The sequence below is a fragment of the Cherax quadricarinatus genome, chromosome 27 (assembly GCF_038502225.1).
Source record: "Cherax quadricarinatus isolate ZL_2023a chromosome 27, ASM3850222v1, whole genome shotgun sequence".
In the NCBI taxonomy this organism is placed as follows: Eukaryota; Metazoa; Arthropoda; class Malacostraca; order Decapoda; family Parastacidae; genus Cherax; species Cherax quadricarinatus.
The window spans coordinates 22,017,871-22,037,790 of record NC_091318.1 but is presented as its reverse complement, the minus strand read 5'-3'; the positions used below and the strand labels follow the sequence as shown (position 1 = coordinate 22,037,790).

The following is a 19,920-nucleotide window of genomic DNA, read 5'->3' as shown; positions in this document are numbered from 1 at the left end:
CAGCCTGTATCGGAATCAGTGCTACTTCAAAGTACCCAGACTTTCCTTCAAAAGGCTCGTAGCCTCTTACGAAAATCAGAACAAGGCAAAAAACTACTTAAACTTTTACCAGGTCAACCGAAACCAGCACGCCTGTATGGCCTTCCTAAGACACACAAACCTGGCATCCCACTACGGCCTATCACTTCGGGCATAGGGAGTGCACCACACAGACTAGCCGGCCACCTTGCCAAATACCTTTCAGCGCTTCTGGGCACCATCAGTCAAGCCCACCTCAAACACTCAGGTGACCTTCTCTCCCGAATCTCCAACCTGAATGTCAAAAACAAAAGCATGGCTTCCTTCGATGTCACAGCCCTCTTTACCAACGTTCCTACTGACGCTGCAATCAACATTATGAGACAGAGGCTCACTGAAAACCACGACCTCCCTTTACCTCTTCTAGATTTCATCAATCTAGTGGAACTTTGTGTTAATTTCAACTTCTTCAAGTATCAGGACAACTGTTACAAACAATGCTTTGGGATGGCAATGGGCAGCCCGCTCAGTGCTGTGCTTGCCAACCTCTTCATGGAAAACCTGGAGACAGAGAAATTCAGCACCCTCATTCCCAACACCGTTACCTGGCTAAGATACGTTGATGATATATTGGTTTTCTATCCGAGACGTCTCAATATCCAGGCCCTTCTCAACAAGATCAATGCAGTTGAACCATCAATAAAGTTTACACTAACTCGAAAATGATGGCAAACTTCCTTTCCTCGAAGTTCTATTGTGCAGATCTCCCGACAGTGACAAACTTCTCTTCAAAGTGTATAGAAAACCTATCAACAAGGACGATCTTATACACTTTTATTCACACCAAGACACCCGCACTAAGAGAGGAGTCCTCATTGGCTTCTTTTTGAGAGCTCTTCGCATCTCCAGCCCTTGTTTTCTAGAAGAAGAATGCACTTACATAACACAAGCCTTTACACGTCTTCAGTTCCCATCTTTCTTCATCCGAGATTGCAGACTCAAGGCACAAGCTATCCTCAACAAACCGCCCATGGAACAGCCCCCTAAACAGTTCATAGTACTCCCATGTGGCGATGTTGCCACGAATACTCGCCGGACACTTGCTATGAGTAACATCAACGTTTCCACCATAAACACATCATCTATCAAAGACCTCACTACGAAACGCAGCCCCACACCTCTAACTTCTACAGCAGGCGTCTACACTATCCCCTGTGGGTTCTGTCCCAAGAAATATGTAGGCGAGACAGGCAGAGATCTTGCAGTCCGCCTGAATGAGCATCGAAATGCCTCTAACAGAGACGATGTAAGGTACGCCTGTGTCCTCCTCCACAGAGACTCCACGGGGCATTTGATGAACTGGAATGAGGCACAACTCGTTCTCACCGAACCAAACCTCAGACGCCGACGGTGCCTAGAAGCCTCACTAATCGCCGTCACCGACACTATAGAACGCAACACTGGAAACTACAAAATTTCAAAAACATTGGCATACATGATACTTCAGCAGCACCAACCCAACAACACAGGAGTCACATGATTTCATCGTCTACCCGTCCTCATCATAGGTAGAGGTTGTTTTGATAAGGACCTGCCTCGCATGGGCCAGTAGGCCTTTTACAGTGTTCCTCCATTCTTATGTTCTTATGACATTCCTCAGGTCACCGTGCGTCACATCTCACTCTCCGCCTATATATAATGTCTTTCCACCTCTGTATGTTAGAAGTGATCAAGGTCCCAGGACCGAAACGTTTTCTAATAAACATGTTATAGTGTTTACTTACGTGTCTTTCTATACCATATATATATATATATATACACGGGAGAGAGAAAGAGGCAAAGAGAGAGAAAAGAAATTGAGAGACGTGGGTGAGGAAAGAGAGGAAGGGGTGAGGAATGCAGACAAACAAACCAAGACAGACTGAGCTTCATACTCACCGTTTGTGAGTTGTTCTCCCAGTGGTATGAGCAGAGGTACCAACACGTTCACAGCCATCCTTGTGTGTCTTTCGGTCGGGTCCTGTGCCAGCGGATATTAGCAATCCTGAAAGACAAAAGACGGACTTTTAAATCGAGAAAGCATCAAATAGTTTGCAATATATATTATGTTCATCTGAATGGTTAACAAGTCAGTCGTGGTGTCCTAGTACTGGTGAAAGGATGTTCATTCATGAAGTTATGTACAGTTCACTTCAATCTGACTGCCTCCTATTTCCCAGGTGCTCCGTGGCTATAATGATTTAGCGCTTTCCATAACCATAACTATAATAATCTATATTTTACCTCTTCTGGGCACTACTTGAGGATTATTATAATTAAAATTATCATGATTATTATTAAAGCCCCTTTCTCCTTCCTACTTAAAATGCTGCTGAAAGGAAAATGTTACCAAGCTGCCATGTTTAAACTTAAATATCTTCATTCATAATGATACATGGGATCAACTTTGTCATCCTCCTTTGTACGTTTTCCAGAGCATTTATATCCATTCTGTAATACGGTGACCAAAACTGTGCAGCATAATCGAAATGCCTAACCAATGATATATAAAGTTGAAGAACAACCTGAGGACTAATATTATTTATACTTCTTGCTATGAAGCCAAGGATTCTGTTAACTTTATTGCGAACACTAATGCACTGTTGTCTTGGTTTTAGATTACTGCTAACCAGAACTAAATCCTTTTCGCAATCCGTAGTATTAAAATAATGTAGATCTTAATATTACGGATTATGAAAAGGATTTAGTAGTTCTGGTTAGCAGTAATCTAAAACCAAGACAACAGTGCATTAGTGTTCGCAATAAAGCTAACAGAATCCTTGGCTTCATAGCAAGAAGTATAAATAATAGAAGTCGTGTACGAAATGGTATATAATACCGACAAGATGAGAGTAAGACACATGTGCAACATCTGGGTATCTTTATTGTAGACGTTTCGCCATCCAGTGGCTTTATCAATACAAATTCTAGGACATAACTTGAAGACAGTAGAACTATGTACAGAAGATGAGGTAATCAGTCCCTCAAACTAGGAATCTCCACGACTATGGTGCTGTTCGCACCTACTCCTAGTTTGAGGGACTGATTACCTCATCTTCTGTACATAGTTCTACTGTCTTCAAGTTATGTCCTAGAATTTGTATTGATAAAGCCACTGGATGGCGAAACGTCTACAATAAAGATACCCAGATGTTGCACATGTGTCTTACTTTCATCATAATAGAAGTCATCAGGTTGTTCAGCTCTATATATCCTTGGTTAGGCCTCATTTATATTATGCAGCGCAGTTTTGGTCATCGCATTACAGAATGGATATAAATGCACTGGAAAACGTACAAAGGAGGATGACAAAGTTTATCCCATGTATCAGAAATCTTCCCTATGAGGATAGACTGAGAGCCCTGAATCTGCACTCTCTAGAAAGGCATACAATTAGGGGGATATGATTGACGTGTATAAATGGAAAACAAGAATTAATAAAGGGGATGTAAATAGCGTGCTAAAAATATCTAACAGACAGGACTCGCAGCAATGGCTTTAAGTTGGAAAAATTCAGATTCAGAAAGGATATAGGAAAGCAATTGCTTGGTAATAGAGTTGTGGATGATTGGAACAAACTCCCGAGTACCGTCATAGAAGCTAAGACGTTGGGTAGTTTTAAAACTAGGTTGGATAAATACATGAGTGGTTGTGAGTTGGACCTGACTAGCTTGTACTACTAGGTCGGATGCCGTGTTCCCCTCCCCCCTTAAGTGACGTGTCTTACCTCACTAATTCAAGGCATTAGCTTAAGCCGGTGGGAGAATTGGACCTGCCTCGCATAGGCCAGTATACCTGTTGCAGTGTTCCTTCTTTCTTATGGTCTTATGTTCTTATATACATATTGATGTGCAATGAGCAGTTGTATGAATGTATTTAATAAACAAATAATTGTCTTTTCACCCTAATTTTTAATAACAGGAAATATTGGAAATGAACATGTAATTTTCTCATTAAAGCGAAATATAGTCATACCATTTTTTTTCCTTTAACTGGGAGAGAAAATATTTTTGTTTATTATTTTGTAACTAGAAAAAATTATTCAAAGCCCAAGTTTTCTCTTATTCTACATATGATAATATTTCTATATGATTTTTAAAATATAAAAAAATAAAATCTAAAAAACAAGGAATTTCTAATAAGAGTTAATACTTTTCCACAAAAAATATCGCAATTCTTGTGAACTCGTTTTTAAATTAAATATTAAGCGTTCATTAAAATCCGTATTAAACGTGAAAATAATCCAAAATGTGAAGGGCTTTTTCATTTCATACAAAATATAAAGAACTTGGTCTACGAAGAAAATAAAACAATTTCGAAGTTTCCTCCGGAAAGCGAAACATTATGTGAGGGAATCAGTCACAGGCGAGAGAAATCACTGCTGGTGATCTGTGTTCCGGGCTGCCCATTTTTTCTTGTTTTGGGAAGCGGAATTCGCCAATATTTCCATTTACTGGAATCCCAGCTGTCTGTAGCGACGACAGGACACACCAGTTATGTTCAGCTGAGGCAGGACACACCAGCTGTGTATAGCTGAGGCAGGACACACCAGGAATGTTTAGCAAAGGCAGGACACACCAGCAATGTTTAACAGAGGCAGGACACACCAGCAATGTTTAGCAGAGGCAAAACACACCAGCAATGTTTAGCAGAGGCAAAACACACCAGCAATGTTTAGCAGAGGCAGGACACACTAGCTGTGTATAGCTGAGGCAGGACACACCAGCTGTGTATAGCTGAGGCAGGATACACCAGCTGTGTATAGCTGAGGCAGGACACACCAGCTGTGTATAGCTGAGGCAGGACACACCAGCTGTGTATAGCTGAGGCAGGATACACCAGCTGTGTATAGCTGAGGCAGGACACACCAGCTGTGTATAGCTGAGGCAGGATACACCAGCTGTGTATAGCTGAGGCAGGACACACCAGCTGTGTATAGCTGAGGCAGGACACACCAGCAATGTTTAGCAGAGGCAGGACACACTAGCTGCGTGTGGCTGAGGCAGGACACACCAGCTGTGTGTGGCTGAGGCAGGACACACCAGCTGTGTGTGGCTGAGGCAGGACACACTAGCTGTGTGTGGCTGAGGCAGGACACACTAGCTGTGTGTGGCTGAGGCAGGACACACTAGTTGTGTGTGGCTGAGGCAGGACACACTAGCTGTGTGTTGCTGAGGCAGGACACACTAGCTGTGTGTGGCTGAGGCAGGACACACTAGCTGTGTGTGGCTGAGGCAGGACACACTAGCTGTGTGTGGCTGAGGCAGGACACACTAGCTGTGTGTGGCTGAGGCAGGACACACTAGCTGTGTGTGGCTGAGGCAGGACACACCAGCAATGTTTAGCAGAGGCAGGACACACTAGCTGTGTGTGGCTGAGGCAGGACACACTAGCTGTGTGTGGCTGAGGCAGGACACACTAGCTGTGTGTGGCTGAGGCAGGACACACTAGCTGTGTGTGGCTGAGGCAGGACACACCAGCTGTGTGTGGCTGAGGCAGGACACACTAGCTGTGTGTGGCTGAGGCAGGACACACTAGCTGTGTGTGGCTGAGGCAGGACACCAGCAAAAAAAAAAAAAAAAAATCCCCTTATTAAACTGGATCGTCCTGTAAATACCGTCACGGTGGAGGAAATGCTATTCATACACATTGGATACATCTATTAATGGCAATGTTTCGCTCACGGCAGGAAAATCACTGATGGGCGAAACGTCTGCACTTCAACCAAGGGTCAGTTGCTCCTTACCATTTACCCTACGACAGTTTCACAATAACAAATTTCGTTTTCAGATCTTCGTATGCCCAAGGAATACAAACTTGCCTTCCTAGGCTCTCTCATCACACTCCCCAGCGGCCGAAATGTCTAATTTGCTGAAGTGCTAATATACACCAAAACCATTTTTGGTGCTTTCCCCCCTTCCCCAGTGTCAGGGGATACATTAATTGCCAGGTTTGTGGCACCTAGTTATGCCACTCCTGGCAAAAAAAAAAAAAAAATATTTTGATGCGTTCCCTTTCGCTAATATTTTAGTTACACATATTAAAATCTTAGAAAATAGGTAAAACTGGTCAATTAGCAAGAACTCTTGTAAAACTAAGCACTGTAAAATTTTCTCTTATACATGTAAAGATATATTTTTCCATTTATGTTAATATAAAAATTAATGTTTTTGTACCAAAAGAACCTTAGGAAGCTTACCTAACCTTATTATAATAGACGCAATTTAATTTAGCCTAATTCAACTAAATATATTTTACATAAGTTTATAGTAATTTAATAATAAACACAATGAAATATATTTTTTCGTTTGGTTCAGAATGATTTTTGCGAAATTATTGCATACATAAATTTTCACTTGCCCTATTCGGCAAGAATTGCGTTGGTGTTTAAGCCAAAATCGCAAGTTTTACGTATTCGGCACGACATATATATTATATATATATATATATTATATATGTGTATATATATGTCGTGCCGAATAGGCAGAACTTGCGATCTTGGCTTAAATAGCAACGCTCATCTTGCCATATAGGACAAGTGAAAATTTGTGTATGCAATAATTTCGCCAAAATCATTCTGAACCTAACGAAAAAAATATATTTCACTGTGTTTGTTTAGCATTAAATTATTGTAAACAAATATAAAATATATTTAGTTGGGTTAGGCTAAAATAAATTGTCCTTGTTATAATAAGGTTAGGTAAGTTTTCTAAGTTCCTTTTGGTGCAAAATTATAAATTTTTGCATCAACATTAATGAAAAAAAATATATCTTTAAACGTATGAGAGAAAATTTTAGAAAGGACTTAATTTTAAATGAGTTCTTGCTAATTGACCAGTTTTACATATTCGGCACGACATATATATATATACACATTATATTATATATACACATATATTATATAATAATACACTTTAAGCATAACAACAACTATCCCCTGAATCAGTAACAGACTAAGTTCGGTAACAGTAAATAGATTACTACGTACAAATTATAAGATCATGATAGGAAAAAAAATAAATGCAACAAGAAAAATCTTCGAAGAAGCTAAATTTTTAATTATTAGTCTGTTTCCTTTTCTTGTGTCATTAAGCTAAAAGGGAGTAGTGATCTCGGCAGAAATATCTCGGTTCATGAACCGGGTCTGAGACTTTGACCTTTGATTTAAACATCTAGACAAACCTTAATGGGTGTAACTTTTCGGAAAAGTCAACCATGAATGGTACCTTTGAATTACTAGGCTCTCGAGGTTAAAAGTTTAACAGTTTTATGTTTTGCATATATACAAACTGTATAAAATTACGAAGACACATATACAAGTTGCCTTAAGATGCGCACTTGAAGAGCGCACTGCCGCCAAGAATATAAACAATAAACAATAAACATCCGAGAAAACAACTCTGTCACAATGTTTTCCCTCTAAAGGAAGTTTTTTTTCTATCTGCTGCATATACTTCTCTATCTCGCATATTTATAAAAGATTAATCTGTAACCTGAGTTTTTGTCCTCAGTTTGAGAAAAAAATAATAATACTGAACCATATACCACAGACTGGAATGCAGCCTATAAAAAACAGTATTTTCCGTTAAAACAATGTAAGTGAAAATTTCTTTAATAATTTTGAACGGAAAATTCATAAAAAAAGTATTTAAATTTTTAATTACTAACAAGATTAATTAAAGTTTAACCATCACGTTTCACGACTAATATGATGGAAAAAATAAGGAAAAACGTTAATCACTAAAGAAAATTCTTTCCTAAAATTCTATAATACTGAAATTCCGAATTATACGTAAGTAAAACTTGTACTTCATGCAGTGTCGTCAGAGGAATGGGTAGCATTCGGTTAGATTTTCAAAATATATGCCGACATTTTATATATCTATACATATATATATATATATATATATATATATATATATATATATATATATATATATATTATATATATATATATATATATATATATATATATATATATATATATATATATATATATTTATATATATATATATATATATATATATATATATATATATATATATATATATATATATATATATATATATTTGTGTGTGTGTGTGTGTGTGTGTGTGTGTGTGTGTGTGTGTGTGTGTGTGTGTGTGTGTGTGTGGTGCTGAATATGTAAAACTGGTCAATGTTCTCTTATACGTTTAAAGATATATTTTTTTAATTAATGTTAATGTAAAAATTTTTAATTTTGCACCAAAAGAATCTTAGAAAACTTACCTAACCTTATTAGAACAAGAGCAATTTATTTTAGCCTAACCCAACTAAATATATTTTAGATTTGATTACAATAATTTAATACTAAACAGAGTGAAATATATTTTTCTCGTTAGGTTCAGAATGATTTTGGCGAAATTATTGCATACACAAATTTTCGCTTGTCTTATATGGCAAGATGAGCGTTGCTATTTAAGCCAAGATCGCAAGTTCTGCCTATTCGGCACGACATTATATTTATATATTTATATATCCTCTTTCTTTCAACAAACCTGCCGTATCCCACCGAGGTAAGGTGTTCCAAAAGGAAAAACGAAAATTCCTCCTTTTAAATATAGTAAAAGGGATTACTAGCCCCTTGCTCCGCGCACGGCATACGAAGGTATATATATTTAAAAAAAATCTTAAAACATTTTTGGGATATGTGGGATGGAGTTGCAAGGAAAGAAGCAGTTATATATGGAATTAATGTACCTTAATATCCGACTCTAACATATGGTACCAACTCAGTATTGCAGTAACAAAGCCAAAACTTTTAACAAGATTTGTAAGATTCATCTGGTGGAGGGGAGTGGGGACGTAGTTATCCTTGCCTGCTATGTCCACATATATTTTTCATTCCCCTTCTTCCCCTCGTGCATGTCCTCCTACCTCCTTGTTCCTCCTCTTTTTTTCCTGCTATCGTCTCCACTTTCTCCAGAAACTCCTTTTCTTTTCTCTCTCTCCATCAGGACAATAGGTGAGGTAGGCTCAGGTAAAGGGCCGATGAATCACTAGTTCTCTAAGGAAAATAAAAACCAAACACATCCCCGTGGGCCAGAGTGTGGGTATGACAGCGGCTTCCAAGATGAGCAGTTTTAATTCTTAAACCCGATTAAGGAATTTGGTTGCCCAGGACCCACTACAACCATGGTAAATCACGTATTCAGCTACACTGATGCGATAGATACACACTTGTGTCATCCCTGTGACCATCCTGGTTTTTCTCGCTGACTGCCGGATCAACCAGGCTGTTGATGCCAGCAGCCAGCAGGCCAAAATAACCGTAACATCCTGTCTGATCAGTCGCTTGCAGGGGATGGTGGTAAAATTTGCTCTTGAAAACTTTTTCTTTGGCTCCGGCAATATTTGTTATGTCTTCTGGTAAGAGGTTGGCTCTTCAAAGCCTATGAAGACAATATGAAGAACAAGCTTTTACTGGAGCAAGCTTTTGCTCTCCGTAGAGCTTTATCAACATTTACTGAATAAAACCTTTTATTCTGCAACGTGACCTTTTTCCACTGCAGCGGTAAGAGAGAGAGAGAGAGAGAGAGAGAGAGAGAGAGAGAGAGAGCGAGAGAGAGAGAGAGAGAGCGAGAGAGAGAGAGAGAGAGAGAGAGAGAGAGAGAGAGAGAGAGAGAGATTCACTTACTAGTTAACCTCTGTGTCCGTTTCCCTCCTCTTCTCTTCGCTTTCCTCATTCTCCTCTTCCTCTTCTGAAGTGGTACAGCTGCCAGGCCACGAGCCAGGATACACTGCCCGTGTCTCTGGTGGCCTCGGCACCGCCACATATCACATCGTAAGGAGCAAAGTTCAACCATTAGCCACTGAGAATTGAGAGCAGAGGCACGCCATCTGTTTTTTATATAACGAAATCATGCTCTGACCATCCTCATTAACTCACGAAATGGGCAAGATTCATACCCATGGCAAGCCAGTTCTTTTCGTTCCACGACTTGTTTACAGTCATATTATGATTTCACGGGTAGTTTTATGAAAAAAATATATTTGCTGTTATTATTTGCCGTTGCTCTTCTATGTGTTTGCGCTTTCTGTGAGCAAACTAGAGAGAGAGAAAAAAAAAGTTAACTGGCGTTGGCGAGAAAGCACTCAGACTTTACGAACTAAGTGTACTTCATTCTCCAGGGAGGTAGGGTAGTGCCTTTTGACCAGTGAAGAGCTCTTTGATCAAAGAATTGGGGAATTACCCTCCTATTTCTTAAATGAAGAGTGAATGCGTCCCATTACCCATTCATTAAACACTGTGCTATCTCCATGAGTGTATAGCATTCAGTGTAATAGTCATTCCTGATCTCTTGTCAGACACCAGAAGGTGGAGTGCCTTAATGCTTATGAAGAACTCTTCAGTCAAGAAATTCTAGCTACCTTTCGTCTCCCCGGGTCAGATCTGGTTCTTCCCCATCCCTCCCACTCACCCAGGCGCTATACGAGTTTCATGGGATTAGCTCTTCCCCATGAAAGTATTTACAACAATTTCCTGTCTAGTGAGACTCGTGGACTTGGCAGTCACTTGCGTTTTTAGGTCATATTTTTCTTTTTTTTATTCAGGGGAAATGATAGCTCCAATTCTTTGGATTGGGAACCTTTCACCGGCATCAAAGCTTCCCTTACTGAGAAGAGGAGACTAGATGAACACCAGCAGTAGATGAGGCTAACACTAGAAGGACGCTGTATTATTGTATTTCCGTTTCTCGTTTACTGAGTAATACATCACTTCTGTGTATGTCCAGGCACTGTTAGAACTAAACGATCTATCGTACAGTATGCCACTCATTTCAGTTATTTACATAAAAAAGCTTTGAAACGTAATTTTAACGAGAAAGTCGCATAAATATTATCGTGAATTTATATTAAATTCTTTAGAGCTCAAGTTCTACATGTCTCGCCAACCTCTAAAGGGCTCATGAAGCTCTGATAGGCTCTACGAACTCACTGCTTTGGCTCGTTATATATTATTTTTCTTTTTTAAAGTTCTTCTCAATGCTCCTTATCCACCTAGTTGTCTAACATTTGTATTCTTCGGGTGAGGACAAATAACCTATCTAACCGACGAATAGCGAACGAGAGATCGAAGCTTTGTCACTTCTTGCGCTGAATCTGACATTCGGGGTTATCACTTTATACAAGGTTATAATAATATTTTCACCATTGCTTGTTTTACAGCAGCTTAGGAGTTGCAGGAAAGGAGAATATTTATCTTTAAAAGCAAGTCTTAGAGAGGTGAGGTGTAAATATGGATATTTCGTGCATTTTTAGATGGAGTTGTAAAAGGAGTGAATAATACTTTGTAGATATGTCAAACTTAAAATATAATAAATCTGACATGATGTACAAGGTGTTACAGCTGTCCTTTAGTGATGACAGGACTTTTAGGAGATTCATAAAGAGATGATGCATAGGTTGGTAGAGGAGTTTGAAAGAGTTTGGGGAAATAAGGAAATTGAATTCGGTTATACAAATGTGAATGGTGATCAGAGTAAGAAAAAGTCAAGGAAACAAAATATTTGACGTAAGAGTACAAGGAGGAAATATAAGAGTGTATGGTTAGGAGTGTGTGGGGTTAGGAGTGTGTGGGGTTAGGAGTGTGTGGGGTTAGGAGTGTGTGGGGTTAGGAGTGTGTGGGGTTAGGAGTGTGTGGGGTTAGGAGTGTGTGGGGTTAGGAGTGTGTGGGGTTAGGAGTGTGTGGGGTTAGGAGTGTGTGGGGTTAGGAGTGTGTGCGGTTAGGAGTGTGTGCGGTTAGGAGTGTGTGCGGTTAGAAGTGTGCGCGGTTAGGTATGTGTGTGCGGTTAGGTATGTGTGTGCGGTTAGGTATGTGTGTGCGGTTAGGTATGTGTGTGCGGTTAGGTATGTGTGTGCGGTTAGGTATGTGTGTGCGGTTAGGTATGTGTGTGTGGTTAGGTATGTGTGTGCGGTTAGGTATGTGTGTGCGGTTAGGTATGTGTGTGCGGTTAGGTATGTGTGTGCGGTTTGGTATGTGTGTGCGGTTAGGTATGTGTGCGCGGTTAGGTATGTGTGTGTGGTTAGGTATGTGTGTGCGGTTAGGTATGTGTGTGTGGTTAGGTATGTGTGTGCGGTTAGGTATGTGTGTGCGGTTAGGTATGTGTGTGCGGTTAGGTATGTGTGTGCGGTTAGGAGTGGGTGTGGTTAGGAGTGGGTGTGGTTAGGAGTGGGTGTGGTTAGGAGTGGGTGTGGTTAGGAGTGGGTGTGCTTGCAAATGGGTGTATTAATGACAATGTGGATAAATAATATAGATGAAAAAAATGTATATAGAAAGTGCTGAGGCAGTTGTGATACGAAAATTTATCAGTGAATGCAAATAGGGAAATCTACCAGCGTGTCATTGTACCATCAATAATATATGGGTGATGGACTTTAGTTCTGGAGACTGAAGCCACAGACGGTGTGTGGGGATGCTGTGGTTCGAAGTCATCTGAGACGTCATGTCTGTACACTTCTGGAAAGAGCCAGAGAGTGAGTAATGCTGAACGAGGTTCTTTTTCTGGGTCATCCAACATTAGTGGAGAATTATTATCAAAAAGAAGCTCTAAACCACAAGGGCTGTACAGCACATTAGTGGAGAAACAGCCAGTATGCTAAGAACATTTAAAGTGTATCATTACTGTACGTAAGATAATATTTTTTTATTATTTATGTAAATAATACAAGGATGCCATTTTTATTTTTTATTTTGTTAGCAGCTTAACATTTATTTAACGAGAATTTCATTCCGTTACTATAAATTTTTAAAGATTATCTCGCTTTCAATTTTGCCAGATTTTCATTGCATCAAATTCTATTCGATTTTATGGCCAAAAAAAAAAATGCGAGTTAATTTAGCTCTCCCCAGTGCAACATACTTTTATTTAAATTGAAATTCTATAGAGATGGAAATGCTGTTCTTTGTCAGTGTTTGTGTGTACTCGTGATTTATGTTTGCGGGGGTCGAGTCCTGGTCATGTCCCTGCATCTTTAAGCTTCAGTTCTCTCCGAGACTGAAAAAAAAATACTTCCTAACATACTCGTGAGTCATCGGTAAATTAAACATTCATTTACGTTCTTTGGTACCTGCTGCTCGAATTGTAAAAGATCTGTACCTGTCCGCTTTAAATATTCCTCTGCGTATTTTATCTCAGATAATAACGAAATTAGACTAAAACAGTCTCCTGTGTCTGGCAGGGAGGGACGCGAGGTAAAATCTAGAGGCCAAGTTTCCTCGTGAACGCTAATAAAGGCAATAAATGTTGGAGGATGAGCTGTAACAAGGTTGCTAATAATACCAAAATTCTGTCAGGTCAGGCGAGGATGTGTGCTTATACATATAATATATATATATATATATATATATATATATATATATATATATATATATATATATATATATATATATATATATATATATATATATGTCGTGCCGAATATGTAAAACTGGTCAATTAGCAAGAACTCATTTAAAATTAAGTCCTTTCTAAAATTTTCTCTTATGCGTTTAAAGATATATTTTTTTCATTAATGTTGATGAATAAATTTATAATTTTGTACCAAAAGGAACTTAGAAAACTTACCTAACCTTATTATAACAAGCGGAATTTATTTTAGCCTAACCCAACTAAATATATTTTAGATTTCTTTACAATAATTTAATACTAAACAAACACAGTGAAATATATTTTTTTCGTTAGGTTCAGAATGATTTTGGCGAAATTATTGCATACACTAATTTTCACTTGTCCTATATGGCAAGATGAGCGTTGCTATTTAAGCCAAGATAGCAAGTTCTGCCTATTCGGCACGATATTATATAATATATATATATATATATATATATATATATATATATATATATATATATATATATATATATATATATATATATATATATATATCGAAACTATTGAAAGAAAGATGGTCTAGTTAGAGCATAGTCAGTGAGGTTGAAAAAATATGGGATAGATTTAAAAATGTGTCGTTAGTGTTCAGCAGAAGTGTGTGGTTACAGGAAAGTGGGCACGGGAGGGAAGATGATCAAGTGGTGGAATGATGAGGTAAAGAGAGTAGTAAGAGAAAAGGTTAGCATATGAATAGTTTTTCCAAAGAAGTGATACGAGAAGGAAGGAATATATGGAGAGAAAAAGAGAGGTTAAGAGAGGAATGTAAAAAGAGAGCAAATGAGAGAGTGGGTGAGATACTATCAACAAATTCTAATAAAAAAAAGTTCTGGAGGGAGACTAATAAGTTAACAAGACCAAGGGGATGAATGGATCTAGGAGGTATAACATCTTGTAGGGGGCGAGGAAGAGCCAGGTGCGAGTGAGGGGGAGGTGCGTGAGGTAGTGGGTAGGACGAGGGGGTAAAGCAGCTGGAACTGATGGGATGAAGATAGAAATATTAAAAGCAGGTGGGAAATAGTTTTGGAATGGTTGATGCTTTATATTTAATAAATGTATGGAAGAGAGGGAAGGTACCTAGGGAGTGGCCGAGAGCATGCATAGTTCCTTTGCATAAAGGCAAAGAGGAAAAAAGAGAGTGCAAAAATAATATGATTATAAGCCTGTTGAGTATTCCTGGTAAAGGGTATGGAAGAGTTATTATTGAAAGAATTAAGAGTAAGACGGAAAGCAGGATCACAGATGAACATGAAGGCTTTAAAAAGAGTAGGAGGTGTGTAGACAAATTGTTTATAGTGAAGCATACAAGTGAACAGTAATTAAAAGTAAAAAGATTCTCGTTGCATTTATGGATTTCGAAAAGGCATATGATAGGGTGGATAGGAGAGCAATGTGGCAGATGTTGCAAATGTATAGAATAGGTGGTAGGGGTACTGAAAGCAGTTAAGAGTTTTTACGAGGATAATGAGGCTCAGGTTAGAGTGTGTAGGAGAGAGAGGGACTATATCCCAGTAAAAATAGGCCCTAGACGGATGCGTGATGTGGCAAGAGGTGTGGGATTAAGAGATAAAGAATAGAACACGAAGTGCGAGTTGTCACAGTTGCTTTTTGCTGATGACACTGTGTTTTTGGGAGAATTTGAAGAGAAGTTGAAGAGGTTGGTGAATGAGTTTAGAAGGGTATGTATGAGAAGGAAATTAAAAGCGAACGTAGGAAAGAGCAAGGTGATGAGGATAAAAAAAAATTAGGAAATATAAGACTGGGTATCAGATTGTTGGGAGTATGAAGGAAGTGTATTCAGATATCTGGGAGTGTACTTGTCAGCAGATGGGTCTATGAAAGACGAGGTGAATCATAGAACTGATGAGGGGAAAAAGGTGAGTGGAGCACTGAGGAGTCTGTGGAGAGAAAGAATGTTATGTATGAAGCAAAGAGGGGAATATATGAGAATACAGTGGTACCAACGCTCTTATTTAGGTGTGAAGCATGGGTGGTGAATGTTGCAACAAGAATGCTGGAGGCAGTGGAGATGTCGTGTCTGAGGGCAATGTGAACATAATGCAGAAAACCCGGAGCTTGGAGATTAAGAGGAGGTACAGGGTTTCTAAACGTACTATCCAGAGGGGAAAGGAAGGGTTGTTGAGGTGGTTTGAACATTTAGAGATGAAACAAAATAGTATGTCTTGGGGGGCATATAAATCTGTAATGTAAAGATGCCGGGGGTAGTGGTCATCCTATGAAAGGTTGGAGAGAGGGGGTAAAGGAGGTTTTGTGTGCGAGGGGCTTGGACTTCTAACAAGCGTGCATGAGCTTGTTACACAGAAGTGGAGACGAATGGTTTTTATGACTTGACGTGCTGTTGGAGAGTGAACAAAGTAAAGATTCAGAGAAAACCGATGAGCAGGACACGAGTCCTGGAGGTGGGAAGTACAGTGCCTGCACTCGAAAGAAGGGGTGTTGGTACATTGCAGTTTTTATAGTGTAGGCACTCTTCTGGCAAGGCAGTGATGGAGTGAATGATGAAAGTGTTTTTTTCTTTTTCGGGTCACCCTACCTTGGTGGAAAACGGCCAATGTGTTAATAAAAAAAATGTGATTATTTTTAGGTGTACTGGTGTTCCCTAAGACGTTGCTTTAAAGTGTTAGAAGTCTTCCCTCTGTATAGTTTGTTACATCCAGCACATGGTATGGTGCAGCAGCTACCGCTAGAAAGAGTAACCAACACAACTGGCGCTGTTTATACTCTGCTCTTATTGCCACTACCAAAACCATCGCACAAAATTCAGATCTCTATCTCATTTCAGACAGTTCTGCCTGGCTCATCCTGCTGAAATCGAAACAGCCTTTTCTGTTATGACACACCGTTACGAATGTTATGAATTGTTCCCTTTAGAATGCCGTTCTGTTACGAATAACACCTACTCCATTCTCTGTTAATTCACATTAAAAATGCACCTCAGTGTTTGTCAACCTCATAAACGGGGTTTAAATGTAGCTTTGAGAAGACAAAAGACGCAGTCAGGTATGCGAGCCTATTCAAAAAAATATCTGTAGAGAGTAATACTAACTCAGATTCACAAAACAAACCATTTTAATCTGATAATTATCTGGCATGCACTTTAAATACCATTTTATTGTTTTTACAATACCGGCCGTCTTTCCCAAAGGAAAGGCGACCCAGAAAGAGGAAACACATTCACCATCATTCACTTGATTCCTAAATAAGATTACTTTATTTTATTCAGGCAAAGGTGAAAATACCCGTTAGGGTCCTACAAAACTTGGAAAATGGAAGAGGAGGGTAGCCACAATTCTTCCTTCTTCAGGTGTTATTCTCCTTACCACAAATTTTATTGGTGCTAGTCTAGGCAATTCTCGCTAATTCAGCTATTTCTCATAAATTTAGCCTTTATTATCCTTATACTAGCCGCTATCCTCTTTACTGCAGCTAATGTTCTCCTTATTGTATCCACTATTCTCCTTACTGTAGTCACTATTCTCCTTACTACATCCAATATTCTCCTTACTGTAACCACTATTGTCTTTACTGTAGCTATTATTCTTACTGTAGCCAATACTCTAATTTATCGTTGCCATTTTTCTAATTATTGTAGCCAATAGTCTCCTTACTGTAGCCAATATTCTTACTACAGTCGCTATTCTCCTTACTGCAGCCCCTACTCTCCTTACTCTGGCTACTTTTCTTCTTACTCCTGGCACTTTCCATCATCCAGTATCCACGATACATCATCAAAGTTCTGTTTGGCTCAGTCTTCTCCCTTTCATCTTCTATTCCACTCGTCTCGCAACAACGTTGCTTCCTACGCACGCCATTTCCTGCGACAAGCAGAAAGGTATTTTTCATTGCCTTAGTTGCAGCGCACACTGACACCTCGCAAGTGGAAGCTAATTCTCGCCGCTCCTATTGATATTTAAGTCATGAGCTTCATAAGTAAGCTGACAGTGTCGGAAATGTAAATGTGTGTGTGTGTGTGTGTGTGTGTTTGCTAGCGCACATTATATATATATATATATATATATATATATATATATATATATATATATATATATATATATATGTCGTGCCGAATATGTAAAACTGGTCAATTAGCAAGAACTCGTCTAAAATTAAATCCTTTCTAAAATTTTCTCTTATACTCTTAAAGATATATTTTTTTCATTAATGTTAATGCAAAAAATTTTAATTTTGCTCCAAACGAATCTTATAATAAGGTTAGGTAAGTTTTCTAACAAGAACAATTTATTTTAGCCTAACCCAACCAAATATATTTTAAATTTGTTTACAATAATTTAATACTAAACAAACACAGTGAAAAATATTTTTTTCGTTAGGTTCAGAATGATTTTGGCGAAATTACTGCATACACAAATTTTCGCTTGTCCTATATGGCAAGATGAGCGTTGCTATTTAAGCCAAGATAGCAAGTTCTGCCTATTCGGCACGACGTGTATATATATATATCCGGCAGGCCGGACTTGAGTCCTGGAGATGGGAAGTACAGTGCCTGCACTCTGAAGGAGGGGTGTTAATGTTGCAGTTTAAAAACTGTAGTGTAAAGCACCCTTCTGGCAAGACAGTGATGGAGTGAATGATGGTGAAAGTTTTTCTTTTTCGGGCCACCCTGCCTTGGTGGGAATCGGCCAGTGTGATAATAAAAATATATATATATATATATATATATATATATATATATATATATATATATATATATATATATATATATATATATTCTTCCTTCTTAAGCCGTGCGTGATGATCTTGAGTGATGATCTCGTATGATCTTGTGTAATAATCATGTGGGATGACCTTGCGTGATGTCCTTGTGTGATAACCTTGTGTGATAACCCTGTGATAGCGCTCTTACATATTTTTACTGTGATCCTGTAAACACACTATAAAAGAAACCCCCTTTTTCCCTACAAAATTATTGCTTCTAATGTTTGAGCCTTGTAGTCGTAACCTTGCGTTTGGAAACCCCCGCGACCCTAATGAGAGTCAGAGAGGACAGGCTGTTAGTCACCTGTTATTATGGTAGGTATATTGCCGTAATTATTCCCGTAAACGGACCCATTCTTTGGGCTGATGAGACTGAAATCAGTGTTTGCTATAACTTATGAGGGAGTTTTCTCAAGGCACCCATCTTGAAGGAAAGGAGTGAAGTACAATGCTTTACAAACCTGGTCAAACACTATTACAATGTTACAAACATTCCTAAGGCTTACGAACATTCCTCCGATCTCACAAACATTCCTCAGATTCTACAACCATTCGTCTGATATTACGGAAATTCGTCGTATCTTACGGACATTCATCAGATCTTACTAACATTCCTTAGATTCGCAAATAAGACGCACTTCAAAGAGAAAATGGTAGAAAACAATTGATCCTGGACCATTATGAAACTAACAGATCGAGGAAATGATGAGAAATGAAGGGAGGTATGTCAGAATGAACGAAAGATAGTTGACAACAATAGTCGTAGTAGTAATAGCAGTAGTAGTAATAGCAGTAGTGGTAGTAGCAGTAGTAGTAATAGCAGTAGTAGTAATAGTAGTAGTAGTGGTAGTAGCAGTAGTAGTAGTAATAGTAGCAGCAGTAGTAATAATAGTAGTAGTAGTAGCAGCAGCTGCAGCAGTTGAAGTAGTGGTGGTAGCAGCAGTAGAAGTAAAAGTAGTAACAATGGTAGTAGTAATCAGAAGTCGCAGTAATGTTAATATTCGTAGTTGCAGTAATAACAATAGTTGTAGCATAATTGGATGTTCTAATTGTAGTGGTCGTAGTTGTAGTTGTTCTAGTTGTAGTAGTCGTAGTCATATTTGTAGCATTATTTGTAGTCATAGTAGATGATAGAGGTGGTAATAGTACAATTGGTGTAGTCATCGTTCTAAGTAAATTAAGATAAATTAAATTTCAAGGTGATGTAGTAGCAGACAACTACAATCGTTCTCACCTCTGTCAGAATTACTACATTTGCCTTCAAGTGCCATGCAATTCAGGGGACACGCAGCGCCTGGGGAGTGGGAAGCAATCGAGGTCGATCGAAGAAAGAAGACAGATCCAGTTCCTGACAGCAGACACAAATAACCCGCACATAGGAGACAAACTTATGTCGACGTTTCGGTCCGACTAGTTAATGGTCCAAGTCGGACCGAAACGCATTAAAAGAGGGTTCACTGAGGGTTTTGTGTATTGTTCCAGTCACGGTATTGTGCCTTTTTATACATTAGTCCTTACATTAAGAGCCCATATCAGCGACATCGAGGAATCTTTGAAAATACACGGCCATAAAAGGGCCTCACGGAAGAACAAAAGAAGATCTGGAGGAAGACTATCTCGTGTTCAAGAAGCCGTAGCGTTGAAGGCGAGTGTTAATATAGCTTCACTAGTCGCATCTTACGGCACTTGTGTCTCCTTGATTAAAATGTAATTA

General features: G+C 38.9%; 1 protein-coding gene across 4 annotated transcripts in view; it reads right to left on the bottom strand.

The window, feature by feature from the left end:
• The window catches only part of LOC128691092 (putative neural-cadherin 2), an 816,602-nt gene that overhangs the window by 533,434 nt on the left and 263,248 nt on the right, over nt 1-19,920 (bottom strand). For all 4 annotated transcript variants that reach the window (XM_070089108.1, XM_070089105.1, XM_070089109.1 and 1 more), the window contains exon 2: nt 1,957-2,062. In XM_070089108.1, the coding sequence (XP_069945209.1) occupies nt 1,957-2,014 (58 nt within the window). In that variant the 5' untranslated portion in view covers nt 2,015-2,062. The remainder of the gene's footprint in view (nt 1-1,956; nt 2,063-19,920) is intronic.